The sequence below is a fragment of the Stenella coeruleoalba genome (genome assembly GCF_951394435.1).
Source record: "Stenella coeruleoalba genome assembly, chromosome: 1".
In the NCBI taxonomy this organism is placed as follows: domain Eukaryota; kingdom Metazoa; phylum Chordata; class Mammalia; order Artiodactyla; family Delphinidae; genus Stenella; species Stenella coeruleoalba.
Window position 1 is genome coordinate 80345065 of NC_137169.1, and position 14113 is coordinate 80359177.

The 14113-nt window shown below is 44.6% G+C and overlaps 1 protein-coding gene across 8 annotated transcripts in view; it reads right to left on the reverse strand.

Moving 5' to 3' along the window:
* TGFBR3 (transforming growth factor beta receptor 3) overlaps positions 1-14113 on the reverse strand; it is a 205164-nt gene that overhangs the window by 107168 nt on the left and 83883 nt on the right. For all 8 annotated transcript variants that reach the window (XM_079902220.1, XM_079902214.1, XM_079902219.1 and 5 more), the window contains one exon: positions 7175-7359. In XM_079902220.1, the coding sequence (XP_079758346.1) occupies positions 7175-7359 (185 nt within the window). The remainder of the gene's footprint in view (positions 1-7174; positions 7360-14113) is intronic.

The window sequence follows — 14113 nt, forward strand, 5'->3', positions numbered from 1 at the left end:
CAGCAATGGAAACAAGAAAATACAAGCTGGATATCTGGGTACTCTGCAACACAAACTGGGCCTTTGCCCAATCGGCACATCAAGGTCTCAGATTTGCACACCCGCTCCTTACTTTGGTCTGTTGCTTTCTTAAAATACTCTCCAAAAAGTCACATTTTCAAATGTGGAGGGTGCTCCTAGAAAATGTTAGAAACATTTTCTAATGACAGTTTTGGGAAATTATACAGTCTTTTAAAAGTCAAGAGAAGTTACCATGGCAACAACAGTATGGGTCAGGGTTGTAACCCTAACCTCCATAAAGACAAACACCACACTGGTTGGAAAATGCTGCTGCTGGACAAATTTTAGAAGGAGTCAAGGCAGCCTCTCCTCCAGACTGGGGAAGAGGCAATAACGAGAGAGGCTCTTTCAGTGTGTCAGCTCCCAGCCAGCAAAGAACATAACTGGCATTACCTCATGCTAAAATGGCAGAGTCCAGCCAGGCTCAGTCCTCCTGTGGGACAGGGGGCATGCTTTCCCAGGGCAACGTTACTGTGATACATGGCAAAGTTGAAGCCACATGGCTAACCAGCGTATTGGTAGGAACGTTATAACTTCTTCGCTTCCTCTTGTGTCCTAATTTGTTTGCTATATCTCGATGTTTACTATTATCGCTCTGATTTCTGCTTTCACTTTTTCTAAGATTCCAAGACTGGGTTTTTGGAGAGTTCTCATTTGAAAGTTAGCTGTAGCTTCAGATTGAACATCTTGCCCCAACGTGTTAGAAACCATCAATGACTGGCGTAGCCAGTTCTACCCGGCCTGCATTGCCTTCCGTGGAAACAGCAGCCGGAGGTCTAGCGGCCTGGCTAGCCCCACCCCACGGCCTGACTGCTCCTCTGTCCAGTCCGAGCCTGGCACCTTCATACTGCGCAGCAGGTTGCCATCATTTAACCTGCACGGAGTATCTTCAAGTGAAGTGGCAACTCGTTTTAAATCATGTGACTGTCCTATTCATTTAGGGCCTCCAATCCTATGTAAGAGCCAGGTTCAGTGGCCTTTCAAGTTAAGGAAATAATTTCCAGAACAACAGTCAAACGAAGGGGGGAAGGGAGGAGGAGGGGAGAGAGGGAAAGAGGAAGGGAGAGAGGAGAGAAGAAAGGGAGAGGGAGAGGGAAGAGGAGAGAGAGAAAGAAAAAGGGAAAGAGAGAGAAAGAGAGATGAATGCCTTTAGAGAAACGTGACCCTCGTTGTTGGTGTAACTTTCTCATAAATCTGCTGTAGGTCTGCGACAAAACGGCCAGTTCAAAGATAACCTTACCTGTCAGCCTGGGGTGATTTCCAAAACAACTTCCATTTAAACAAACACCAGGCAGTGTTTACACATGGAAGGTGTTTGTTTAGTAACTGAATTTCATCAGTGTATAGTGTCCGTGTGTGAGGAGTTTACTGTGACGCTCGCTTACTAGCACACACTGCACACAAGATCTCTGAAATATAAATAGCCTTGAGTTTGTTTGAGGTTTTTTCCCCAGCATACACACAGGACTAGCACTGGAAAGTCATTCATGAATAACAGCAGAGGGGAAAATGTCCCGGATAAGAGAAGGAAGGTAACTAGCGTGCTAGTGTTCATTTGGTATTCCTGCTCTCATGTGTATGCTCTCCAAAAAACAAGTCTTGAAATTTTTTATCAGTCCTTTTAGTTGTGATGGGTAAAGGTAAGACACACACCCATTCCCCCTACCCCTGCACTGTTCCATTATATTTTTAATAACTGAGGGGAAGGGGAACAAAAAGAGAGAAGTTGTCAACTTACTAATATTGTGGAAACGGGAAAGACGACAGATAGATAGATAGGTAAGTAGGTAGGTAGTAGGGCTCTCCAAAATGTTTAATCCCTGAACTGCAAGATTCCTCAAAGTAAGCAAAAAAGATGTCAGGGGCTTCCCTGGTGGCGCAGTGGTTGAGAGTCCGCCTGCCGATGCAGGGGACACGGGTTCGTGCCCCAGTCCAGGAAGAACCCACATGCCGCAGAGTGGCTGGGCCCGTGGGCCATGGCCACTAAGCCTGCGCGTCTGGAGCCTGTGCTCCGCAACGGGAGAGGCCGCAACAGTGAGAGGCCCACGTACCGCAAAAAAAAAAAGATGTCAAATCAGATGGCAAAGTCCACACACTGAAGGTCCTGCGTTTCACGCATAGCAGGAAGAGTCCCTTAATGTGTTTGTTCTCCCTTGTCACACAATTCAAGCAAGTTTGGTTACAAGTCATGGATTACTAGCAGAAGACAGGTGAGTTACTTTTTGTGGAGGCAGCTGAAAGCTTTATTTGGGGTGGCGGTGGGGGGAGGAAAATGACCAACTGTGAAAAACAGATGGGAGGTGACATTTAGTGTAGGATTAACAACCACATAGAGTGCAAGGGCTCCTGAGCTGAGTCCTGCATTTTATAATTACTGACACTTGACGTGATAATCTTCTAAGTCAGAAAGGAAAAAAGAGACAATGCCACACAAAAAAACACCCTCACTACTGCCCCAAAGCCACAAGGAAGGGAACGAAAAGGAACTCTGAGCATCAGAAAGAGCTATCACGAGCCTATGCAGGAAACCCAAACCGTCGGTGAGAGATCTGCTGCCTCGTGGAACAGGTTGAGCCAAGTGAGACAGGGTGGCAGGTTTCATAGCTGGGAGCAAGGTCAGAGCTAAAGGTGAAAGGGAAGTGGACTGACGTGTGGGAAAACCTTGGACTGTAGAGTCACACACGGGCTCAGAGGTGGGCTGCGTGCCCCAGGGTCTGCCGTGAAACCTCCCTAGGCCTCCCTCCCTTTCCAGCCGACAGTGAGGATGGGCGGCGACGGCACAGGTGCCGGGCAGGTGGCTAGCCCACAGCTGGCACTTCACCACCACTGTGGTCACTGTTACTGTTATTTGGGGCCTACGGGAGCTGTTAAGAGGCAAGCAGAACCGTTAGCATTAGGCTGTGTTTTCTTCCTTCTCTTTCTCCCAACTGTGGTCTCTCCCGCCCTCAAACAGAACCAGGGAAGGAACAATTGTACGCCACAGTCCTCAGGGAAGGCACCAAGGGAGAGTAACTTGGAGTCACATGTGTGATTAACCGCATATCCCACGTGGCCCTGCCTGCCAAGAAGCCTGCCAAATTTCAAACCCAGTCGTACCCACCACAGAACGCATATGGCTAGCAAACTGCACTTCTCTTTTGTCCTCATTTTGCTTTTCTGCTTACATTCTTGGTATGTCTATTGTTGTAAGCCCATCCCAAATCCCTTTTTGGAATGAAGCAGAGAATAAGTAAATACATACAAGAATGGACGGTTCTGAGCTTTCTGAAGGGTGAGGATAAAGTTATTAAACCTGGCCCCTTTCCCATGACCATGGATCCTCCCAGATCCTCACTCCACCCCTACAGCCAGTCGCTGGCTTGGCACGCCCATTAACAGTCGCTTCTTCAATGTCAAAACAAATACATAAATTTAAACGTCCATAGCTGTTATACACATACGTACTGCTAACTAAGGGCTTTTCATAATAAGCGAGCAGTTAGATAGACGGGAAATAGAAAAGAAGCATCGCCCGGAAAAAGCAGGTCACAATAAAAATTAGAGGATCGGAAACAAAATTGTTGCCATTCCAGCAACTAATGAACGTATGTTACTATAAACAAGCCTCTGGTGGTGCTACAGCCCTTCTCAGGAATCAGGAAACACCCAGAGGGACTGAACTCAGGGGTAGGGGCAGGGGATGGAGCGGTAGTCAGAACAGAGTAGGGGCAGGAAGTGAGGGAGGGGCGGGACATTTTACCTTGAAGTTAAAGGGCACAGGCAGCTGGTTTTCATAGGGTGAAGCCGATGACATCTCCCCACTTACTCTAAAAGACAAAGTTGGTCTCTCAGGGCTGTTTACCCTCTTCTGCCCTCCTCTGTCGCCAAAGAGTCTTTTTCCAGTTTCCGGTTCACTTCCAGGACTGTTGTTTCCAAAACCAATGATTACACATGAGAGGTGTGGTCTCAGATGAAAAATACAACTACAGGTCTGTGCTGTCCTGATGAGAACCCAGCAGGGAAGCCAATGGCAAAACCATGCTTTGCCACAGGGGGCTTTGTATACATTATTGTATCAAGTATGTTTCTGATACAAATTCTCTGCTGGCCTATAAAATTGTTTGTCTAATTAAGTATAACTGTTTCCCCAAATCTTGTCAACCTGCTGAGGTTATGACTTCCAGGTGTAGGCTCTGTCACCTCCGCCACACAGGAAAGGCAGCAGCCTCTCCTCAGCTGAGGAAGCTTCAGGCGCCCGGGAGGTAGGAATTTAGTAAAATGTTAGAGAAGGGATGATTTATAACAGATCTTAATGCTAATCCTGTACCAAAACAAGCCGGTCGGGGCGGGGAGTGGGGATAGGGTTGATTTAGTAATTCCCTCACATTTAAGGAGGACATCATGAAAAACAACGACTTCGGTCATAAGAGTCAAAGTAATTATGGCTTGGAGCCAGTAGGGCATTCTTTTCTAATGTATAAGCAACAACATTTATCATTTCATCTTGAAAAATATTTGCCCTTAATATTTCGTAGAGACATGCACAAAGGCTGCCTCTGGTCCTCCCACTATTACCTCCAGAACGGACTGGCTGTGATTTTTAGCACAGACCATATCTAATAGCATATCTATAAAAATCAAGTTATCCATTGAGAATATCAGAAAGAGTTGAATGGGTTTAGGTTGGAAGAGGAAGCAATCCTAGTTTTAAAAAAAAAAAAGTGGATATAGTTAAGGTAAATTTTATGGGTAATTAATATACCGACAGGTTGCATTCATTTTTTAACAGCTTTACTGAGATAAAATCCACATGCCATAAAATTCACCCATTAAAAGTACAACTCAATGGGTTTTGGTTAGTCACATGTATTGACATTTATCAATGATATTTACTAGATTCATATTCAATTGTGGAACCATCATTACAATTTAATTTTAGAACATTTCTGTCCCCCCAAAAGAAACACTGTACTCATAAAGTCAGCCCCCACGTCTCTCTTTTGCTCTTCAGCCCTAAACAACCACCAGTTTACTTTCTATCTCTATAAATTTGTCTACTCCGGACAGCACGTGGATTCTGTGCCTGACTTCTTTCACTCAGCGTAACGTCTTCAAGGTTCATCCACGTTGCAGCACGTATCAGTATTTCATTCCTTTTTATTGCTGAATAACATTCCATTGTATGGATATATGTACCACATTTCATTTATCCATTCATCAGCTGATGGGCATTCAGGTTGTTCCCACTTTTTAGCTATTATGAATAATGCTGCTGTGAACAATCGTGGACAAGTTTTTATGTGGACGTATGTTTTCCTTTCTCTTGCGTATACACTTAGGTGTGGAACTGCTGGGTCATACAGTTCGAATGATTTTAAAAAGCTGTTGGCATGGCTGCAGTCCTGTATCTCCAGAGTCACATGTGAAGAACATGAGAGATACTTAATTGTTCAGGTTTTTAAACAAGATTTAGAGACTATCCCCCGTAGGCCCACTTTCTTTACCTCTTCACTGAACGTACGACGTCCCTTGACGCCAGCTAATTTTCCGTATCTTCAGTAGAGCCATGTCTATTTTGATCTAACATAGTCAATATAAGTGTGGGAGAGCTCTGCTGTCATTCCTTGAGGTATTCTTCTTTTGCTTCAGTAGTCTTATGTGAATCTATTTTCAGAATCAACAACAGTACCGCACAATTTAGCACGCAGAATTTCTGCCGCTTCTGTAATCGCTCGGACTTGCTTTTCTTTCTTGCTTCTTCTGAGAGAGCATATATAATATGAGTAATTATTGCCGCTAAAGAATTGCTGGAGTCAGCAAGGCTTCATAGGAACTGCACTTCCTCCTCCGTTCCTTTCCCTCCCACCCAAATTCTCCCCCATAAGTTAAGAATTAAAGAGGCATTACTGGGATAAAGAAATCCAACCTGAAATATGTGTTGCAGCAACAATGGCAAGCAACCAAGAGTATTAATGATAATTTCCAATGTAGCTGGAAAGGTTAGATGATTTGTCTTTGAAATGAGCCAACTCTGCACACTTTCACAAGATTAAAATCAGTTTGCTTTTCCTTCTGCACACCTCACCTTTCCTATTCCTACCCACCCCCCCACCCCCAAAAAGAAGAGTGGTTGAGGCACATAAACAAACAGTTCCGGAAATTAACTTTCCTGACCAGAAGAAAGCTCGAAGATAAATTCTGCTCTATATTAGTTTTTCTACACTTCACTGTGATCATGGTTTATTGTGGTTTCTCTCTTCCTGAAGAGCTAATAACTGAGTGATAACATTTCTGACACAGAAGCTTAGAAACAGAAAGAATGACAACTGTGTGTTATCTTAAAAGAAGCAGGGGGACCATTATCCACAACCCAGGTCATTTCTGAGCCACAAGAAAGAGGAGACCATTTCTCTCTTATGGTAATGACCTTGGGCAAGTGAGTTACCATTGTGCCTGTCACCTGTAAATTGAGGGTAGTAATAGGACTTCATGGAATAAGTGTACAAGTGCTTCAAACAGGGCTGAGGATAGAGGAAATACTGAGTCACTATGAGCTTGGGTCATCATCACCACCACCAAGACCACCACAGTCTTCAAGAAGCTGCCTGGATAACATAAGGAGCTACCCACCCCCAGTGCTTTCATGCACATACAAGGTACTGCCATCCTTATTCCAGAGTGTTTCTGTTTCCTCTGACTCATCCTGCAGGAGCAATAGGTCCACAAGACAAAACAAAGAAAGATGAAAGACAGGGCACAGGAGAAGTTGAGGAAGACATTTTACAATAACAGAGAAATGGCACCTTATTTTGTTTTTTCACAACCATGTTTTAAAAATGAAATTCTTAAGAACATTCTTTCCACTATGAGGCAGGGAGGGGGACCAGGAAAGTTGAAAAGCTGAAAAATCTCTCTAGAGCGAAGTCTTAGAGTTGCCCAGTCCAGAGAGCAATCCTTCTGGATTAAATGAAATCCTTCTCTGTCTCTTGAGTGTACTTTGTGTCCTCCTCCCCACTTACGTTCATACATGAGCATCCTCGTTAAACCCAGAAAGGAAGAAAAGGACTCTTCATCCAGGAAAATGTCTTTACAAATTCCTAGGGGCAGTGGGTAGAAAGCTGGCACCTGCGCCTACCTCTCTCTGTGGCTGGCCGGGCCCCTGGTCGGCAGTGCGGAGGTTCAGGACGTGCACCTCCTGGGGCAGCCCCACCGTCCCCCTGCTGGCACATCCCGACAAGACGGTGAAGCTCTCCATCAAGGCCTGGACCGGATGGGAGGCATTGACAGGCGACAGTTCACACTGGGTGCTGGGCTCTGGACCTGCAGAGGGAATCACAAACATGAACCCCTCAGAATCCGCAATTAATTGTGCCATGATTAAATTAATTGTTCTGAATATACAAGTCACTGCCAACCCACCAGAGGCGCCTTTCCAGGTAAGTTGTTTCCAGAACTAAATGGCAAAAAAGCTAGTCTATTCTTGTAAAATCCCAATCTCTTAAACTCCTTTTGGATACTTTTGATGTGTATTTGATTAAATTCCCTTTTAGACACACAAGCCACGAATGTATTCCTCTGGATGGAGGAAAGTTCCCATTTGACATGTGTTCAATTCTTCCTTCCCCTCTTAGAAGAAAAGCAGAGATAAATAGAATAAGTTGTGGAAAGCCCCAATGATATTACGCATAAATATTAGACACCTAAAATTGCACCCAAAAAGGTATAGATGCAGATTCTACCTTTCTAAGTGCTTCCCCTTCTTAGGGAAAGCAAAACAATCTTAAGAACATACAAAAGCAAGATGCAATGAGCAGAGGCAACTGGGGCCAGAGCTGTACAGCAAAGTTTGAGAGAGGTCAGAAAGATCCTCCCAAGAGAGGTAGGATACGAGCAGAGCCTCAGACAGAAAAAGTAGAACCCTGGGCATGCCTGGCTCCTACTTCCTCATTCTCCCTTCCTCTAAGCAATCAGAACTTAAATCTGAAATCCATCCTTTCCTCCCCGTCTCTACTTCCTGCAGCACTCACTGTCTCCATCCCTAGACAACTGCAGATCTTCCTGAAAGGAGCCTCTGGTCTCAAACTCTCCGAGCTTCCTTCCATACAGACGAGGTTCACCTAACCCAGCGTGGTCCTCAACTGAATGGTTATTCCAGATTCAAAGACCTGCCCCGCCCAGCCCTGCAGTTATGTCCCGTCCCTTGAGAACTGCTGGTCTGTGCTCCTTCACCTGGCACACGAAGGCCTTTCTTGATCTAGCCCCTTCTTAGCTCTCCAGCCTAAGCCCTCCGCCTCCAGGAACCCCACGTGGCTTAAATGTCTCGAAACATACCATGATGTTTCTCACTCTATGTCTTTATTCAAGCTTGTTTCCTTTTCCCAAATTCCTCGTCCACTCTACTTCCACCCCCAAAACAAACATCCCAAGCTGAGGAAGGGGCACTTCCTCTGTGCTCCCATAATTCCTCTGCCTGTCTCGGCTGTTTCATTTTCTACACTGTAACCACCAGTGTATATGTCCGTCTTTGCCAGTCCAGTGGGACCTCCCTGACAGCTGTGGGTTACTCTCTTTGTATCCTCAGCACCCATCACAGTGCCTCACGTGTAGGAAATGCCCAAAACATATTTATTAAACGAATCATTGAGCTTAAAGAAAACACTGCCCCGTCTCTGATCAGTGATTAGGGCCCCATTCTGGGGACTTGGATTTGGCTATATGCAGCTAATAAGGGGAAACAGATTGCTACAGTGGTGTGACATACATTAGCTGAACTGATAGGGAAGGACATCCAGAAATCAAAGGGACTCAGCGATACTTAAACCTCACATACCTCTGTAAGCTTGGTGTTGTCCTCAATTAGCTGAGGAGACTGGGACTTGGAACATACAGCATCCTAAACCCCGACCTTCCAAATGGAACCCGATAAAAGACCTGAATGCACTCCAAGTAGTTCTTCCTGACTTCTACATAATAAAAATACCCTCCGGGATTAGCCCCAGTCTAAAATGCAAATACAGTTCAAACCAGACAATCCTGTATCCCCACTTGCTGTGCTATATGCAGATACCCCACCTGGTGTGCAAGTCTATTTCAGAACTCACGGAAATTATCTAGGTTGATAACAGTTATCAACTGTTATCTGAAATGAAGTATGTACCTTCTCAAATAATCACTGCCACCCTCCGTATTGCTCTCCTGCACCCGGCTGCTTTCTGAGAAACAGAGGTGGTAGAGGAAGATGTCACAGCAGCAAAGTCAGGAGGTACTGGACGCAGGATTCCCTGAACTCCCCAAGCACAGCAAACAGGATGAGCAGGTGCCCCCACCCACTCCTCCTGCCCGCACCAGTCACAGTGAGATATCTCACAGCCCAGAGCTCCAGAAGAAGTCTCCTACTCCTGCACTGGGCGCTGGGCTCTGGACCTGCAGAGGGAATTGACCCTGGCGACTTGCTGTGGCTATTGCTACCAACACTGGGAAACCCTTCTGAATTGGTTTCACAGTCTCCTGCCATGAATTTCCCATTATCACAAATTAAGCACAAATAAAAATACTTTACAGTTCCATTTTTGTATGTATGTACAAAGCTCTGACTGGACTATAGTTCCACCTAAAACACGTCTGCAAAAGGCTTGCAATCTGCTTGACTTGCCCTCCTCCTTACATACCACCATCACCCATTAGGGTCTTAAGTCACCACACTGCTCATCTCCACACTGGGCGAGAGCAAAACTCACTGGCAACAAACCAGAGGATAAGGTCTTACCCAAAGGTGGAGGGAATCAGAGAGGGGATGCCCCCAGCACTGAAAATGGGCACTCTTTGCCTTAAGAGTGTCTGTTCTCTGTCCTACCAGAGTCTAAGACGGGGCAGACCCCCACTTTATGGGCTGCAGCTCCAGCCACGTGTTATACAAGTCAGACCAAGGTTGAAAAAAAAAGAGAAAGCAATGTACAAGGCTTACTCTGATCAAGTGACGGAAGAGCTGCACTTTACAGAGACCCACTGGGGTCAATGTTTAAATATGCTCGGTACAGAGTGTCCCTGACCATCAGACACACTAGAGTAGTGCTGGCTGTTGAGGTGCCTTGATGAATTTTTTTGTCCTCCAAGTTTAAAAAAGAAAAAAGTTCAACATATGATTAATACATCCTGAAGCCAAAAAGCCCCAGAAAGGAAGGAAAGAAGGAAGGAACCAAGGGACGGAGGGAGGAAGGAAGTGGGGGGGGGGGAGAGAGAGAGAGAAAGAAAGAAAGGAGAAAAGAAAGAAAGAAAGGAAAGAAAGAAAGAAAGAGAGAAAGAAAGAAAATGGAAAGAAGGGAGGAAGGGAGGGAGGGGAAGGGAAGGAAAGGAAGGAAAGGAAAAGGAAAAAAACAGGAACTATCTACCCCATCCTCCAAGGGTATATAAGACATGGTGCCTTCAACAGTTCAACACACAATGTCAGTCTGGTCTAGTAAGTAAGTAAAGAAAGTAAGCAAGTAAGTAATAAGTAAGTAAGTAAATAAATAGCTCCCATTAAGTGCTCACTAGAGGCTGGGCAGTGCTACATGCTATACATCCTTTCAATACCACCATAAGGAGGTCGTATTATCCTCATTGTAAAGAACAGGAAAGTGAGTTCAATGAACGTAAGTAACCCTTCTAAGCGTGCCCCAGTCGCTCAAGGCCTCAGACTCAGACCTGCCTCCAGGACTAGTATCTCTGTAAAGTGAAAGTTTTCATTAAAAAATGTTGGGCCCAGAACAAAATAATGCCATTTGCAGCAACATGGATGGACCTAGAGATTGTCATACTGAGTGAAGTAAGTCAGACAGAGAAAGACAAATATCATATCACTTATATCACTTATATATGGAATCTAAAAAAAAAAAAAAAGGCACAAATGAACTTATTTACAAAACAGAAATAAAGTCACAGATGTAGAAAACAAAATTATGGTTACCAGGGAGAAGGGGGGGATAAATTGGGAAATTGGGATTGACATATACATACTATGATATACAAAATAGATAACTAATAAGGACCTACTATAAAGCACAGAGAACTCTACTCAATATTCTGTAATGACGTATATGGGAAAATAATCTAAAGAAGAGTGGATATATGTATATGTATATGAATAAACGATTCGCTTTGCTGTACGGCAGAAACTAACACAACACTGTAAAGCACCTATACTCCAAAAAAAAAAAAAAAAAATGTTAGGCCCAGATGGGCTCACTGGTGAATTCCACTGAACATTTCAGGAAGAAATTATACCAATTCTCTACAATCTCTTTCAGAAGATAACAGCGGAACAATACTTCCTAACTCATTCTAACTCATTACCCTAATACCAGAGCTAGACATTGCAAGAAAACTACAGACCAATATCTCTTGCGAACATAGGTGCAAAAATTCTCAACAAAATATTAGCAAATCGAATCCAACAATGTATACAAGGAATTATACGCCACAATCAACTGGGGTTTATCCTAGGTATGCAACATTTGAAAATCAATTAATATAATCTATCTCGCTAACTGGCTAAAGAAGAAAAATCACATGATCGTATCAATAGAAGCAGAAAAAGCATTTTACAAAATCTAACAGTCATTCATGATTTAAAAAACTCAGCAAATTAGAAACAGATGGGAACTTCTAGTCTAAAGAACGTGTACAAAAAATCTCACAGCTAATGTACTTAATGGTGAGAAACTAAAAGCTTTCTCACTAAGATCAAGATCACTAAGATCAACAAGACAAGGACATCCCCTCTCTTAACTCCTTTTCAACATTGTACTGGAAGTTCTAGCTAATGCTTGCAGCTAGGTATGGCCATGTGATGAAATTCTGGCTAATAATATGTAACCAGAGGTGATACATGCAATTTCTAAGAAGTTTCTTAAGAAAGGAAGGAGTTGTGTTCTTCTGCCCTTTCCTCCTTGCTGCTGGTTGGAATACAGATGTGATGAACAGAGCTAAAGCAGCCATTTTAGGCCATAAGATGGAAGCAACATGCTGAGTCAGGTAAAGCAATAAGACAGAAGTTGCCTGGGTCATGATGAACATGGAGCTGTTGAATTAGCTCTGAACTGTTTTTTGTTTTTCTTTTTTTTAATATGAAACACACGTAACTTTTCTCTTATTCAAGCCAATATTGTTTTGAGTTTTCTGACACTTACAGCTTGACCTGCCTTCATTAATATACAGGCTTTATTTTACTTCAACCTTCTTCCCACCAGGACCTGCACATACAAGGTTTCTTTCAGCAACACTTTCCCTACCATTCCTATCCCTTTCCTCTGCCTTGGTGTGATGAACTCCTACTCAGATCTCTCAAGGAAGCTTCTCTTACCTCTTTTACAACATTAGATATACATTTTTCATACTCTCTATTTCTCTTCACTGCACTTCATGTGGTTATACTTATATAATTATTTGTGCAATTATTTGTTTAACGTCTGCACACACCCAAAGACTACAAATACCACAAAAGAAAGGAACCCAATCATTCTGTTTTTTGCTGTATCCCTCAGCCCAGCATAATGTCTGGCACACAGTGTGCACTCAAATATTAATGACGGAAGGGAGTAAGAGAGGAAAAGGGAAAGAACAACGAGGCGATCCATGTGCAAAGGATTTCATACCAATAGGAGACTCTATCTCAGAGTTCTTCCTTCGACTCTTTACCTAGTAGCCAAAGCTTCAATCTTATGGTAAAGCGAAAAAAATCGATCATGAGCTGAAGCAGGTGACGTTTTTGGTTGCTAAGAATCAAGTCTTCATCAGGGCTTTCCCACCCTCAAATGTCACAGAAGGCAGGAAATGCAAACCTGTTTTTGTCCTCTCATGCCAAACACGGTCTGGCAATATCCTTCTCTCCAGGTGGCATAACAATCCTCCCTCTCCCATAGCACAGCACACCGCCGGCCTCATCCTGTCACCCCCTGGGTCAGCCCCCAGGCCCTCCTGCCCCTCTCCTGCAGCCACGGCCTGCCTCCAGAAACTGGTCTCCCATCCTTCCCTACCGGCCTCACGGTGGTGTCTACAACGGGTTGCCCACACAATGTCAGATCCAACTCCAGTTAGAAGAGCTTCCACCCGGGAAGAGTTGATCCCCTCCCCAGGCTCTACCACACAAGCCTGAAATAGGCAGGTGGCCGTGATTCTCACATGACCACCACAGGGCCCAAGTACAGTACCTCACAGTCACAAAGGCTCCGAAACCAGGAAAACGTGCTCCGAAACCCGACCTGACTCATGTCCTCCTCACTTTTGTGACCTGTGAGCTCTGCTAGTGTAGGCTCTCACTGACAGCCTCAGAGGGCTGGGAGCTTCTCTTGTGGCCACTGCTAGAAACCCACAGCCCTTCCTCCCCTGAGCAATCTCTCCCCCACACTCCAGAGGCAAGTGAGCACATGCTCTGGCGATGATGCTGAGTGGCACAGCAAAAGCTACTTTACCACAGTAAGAATCAACAGGGCACAGATGATGGCGGAAAGAAATGCTGGCTGAGGGACTTCCCTGGTGGTGCAGTGGTTAAGAATCCGCCTGCCAATACATGGGACATGGGTGTGAGCCCTGGTCCGGGAAGATCCCACATGCCGCGGAGGAACTAAGCCCATGCGTCACAACTACTGAGCCTGCGCTCTAGAGCCCGTGCTCTGCAACAAGAGAGCCCACTGCAGTGAGAAGCCCGCGCATCGCAATGAAGAGTAGCCCCCGCTTGCCACAACTAGAGAAAAGCCCACATGCAGCAATGAAGACCCAACGCAGCCAAAAAAAAAAAAAGAAATGTTGGCTGAAAGCAACAATATTCATAAGCAACACTCCTGTTAACCTTGCACTGTACTTTATAATTAAAAAGCATTTTATAGAAATTCTGTAAAGTGGGTAGAACAGATATTATTCCCACTATAAGTAAATTGCTGCGAGCCACAGAGCTGGGTGAATATTTCAGTAAAGTGCTTCCTGACAGTAACACACCCCCAGAGATGTTCCTCACTGTTGCCTCCCAATCTGGATATTTCTGTTTATTCCAGACATCTAGTACATGGCCTGTCCAGAATTCTTTGGGGGTAATTCCCAA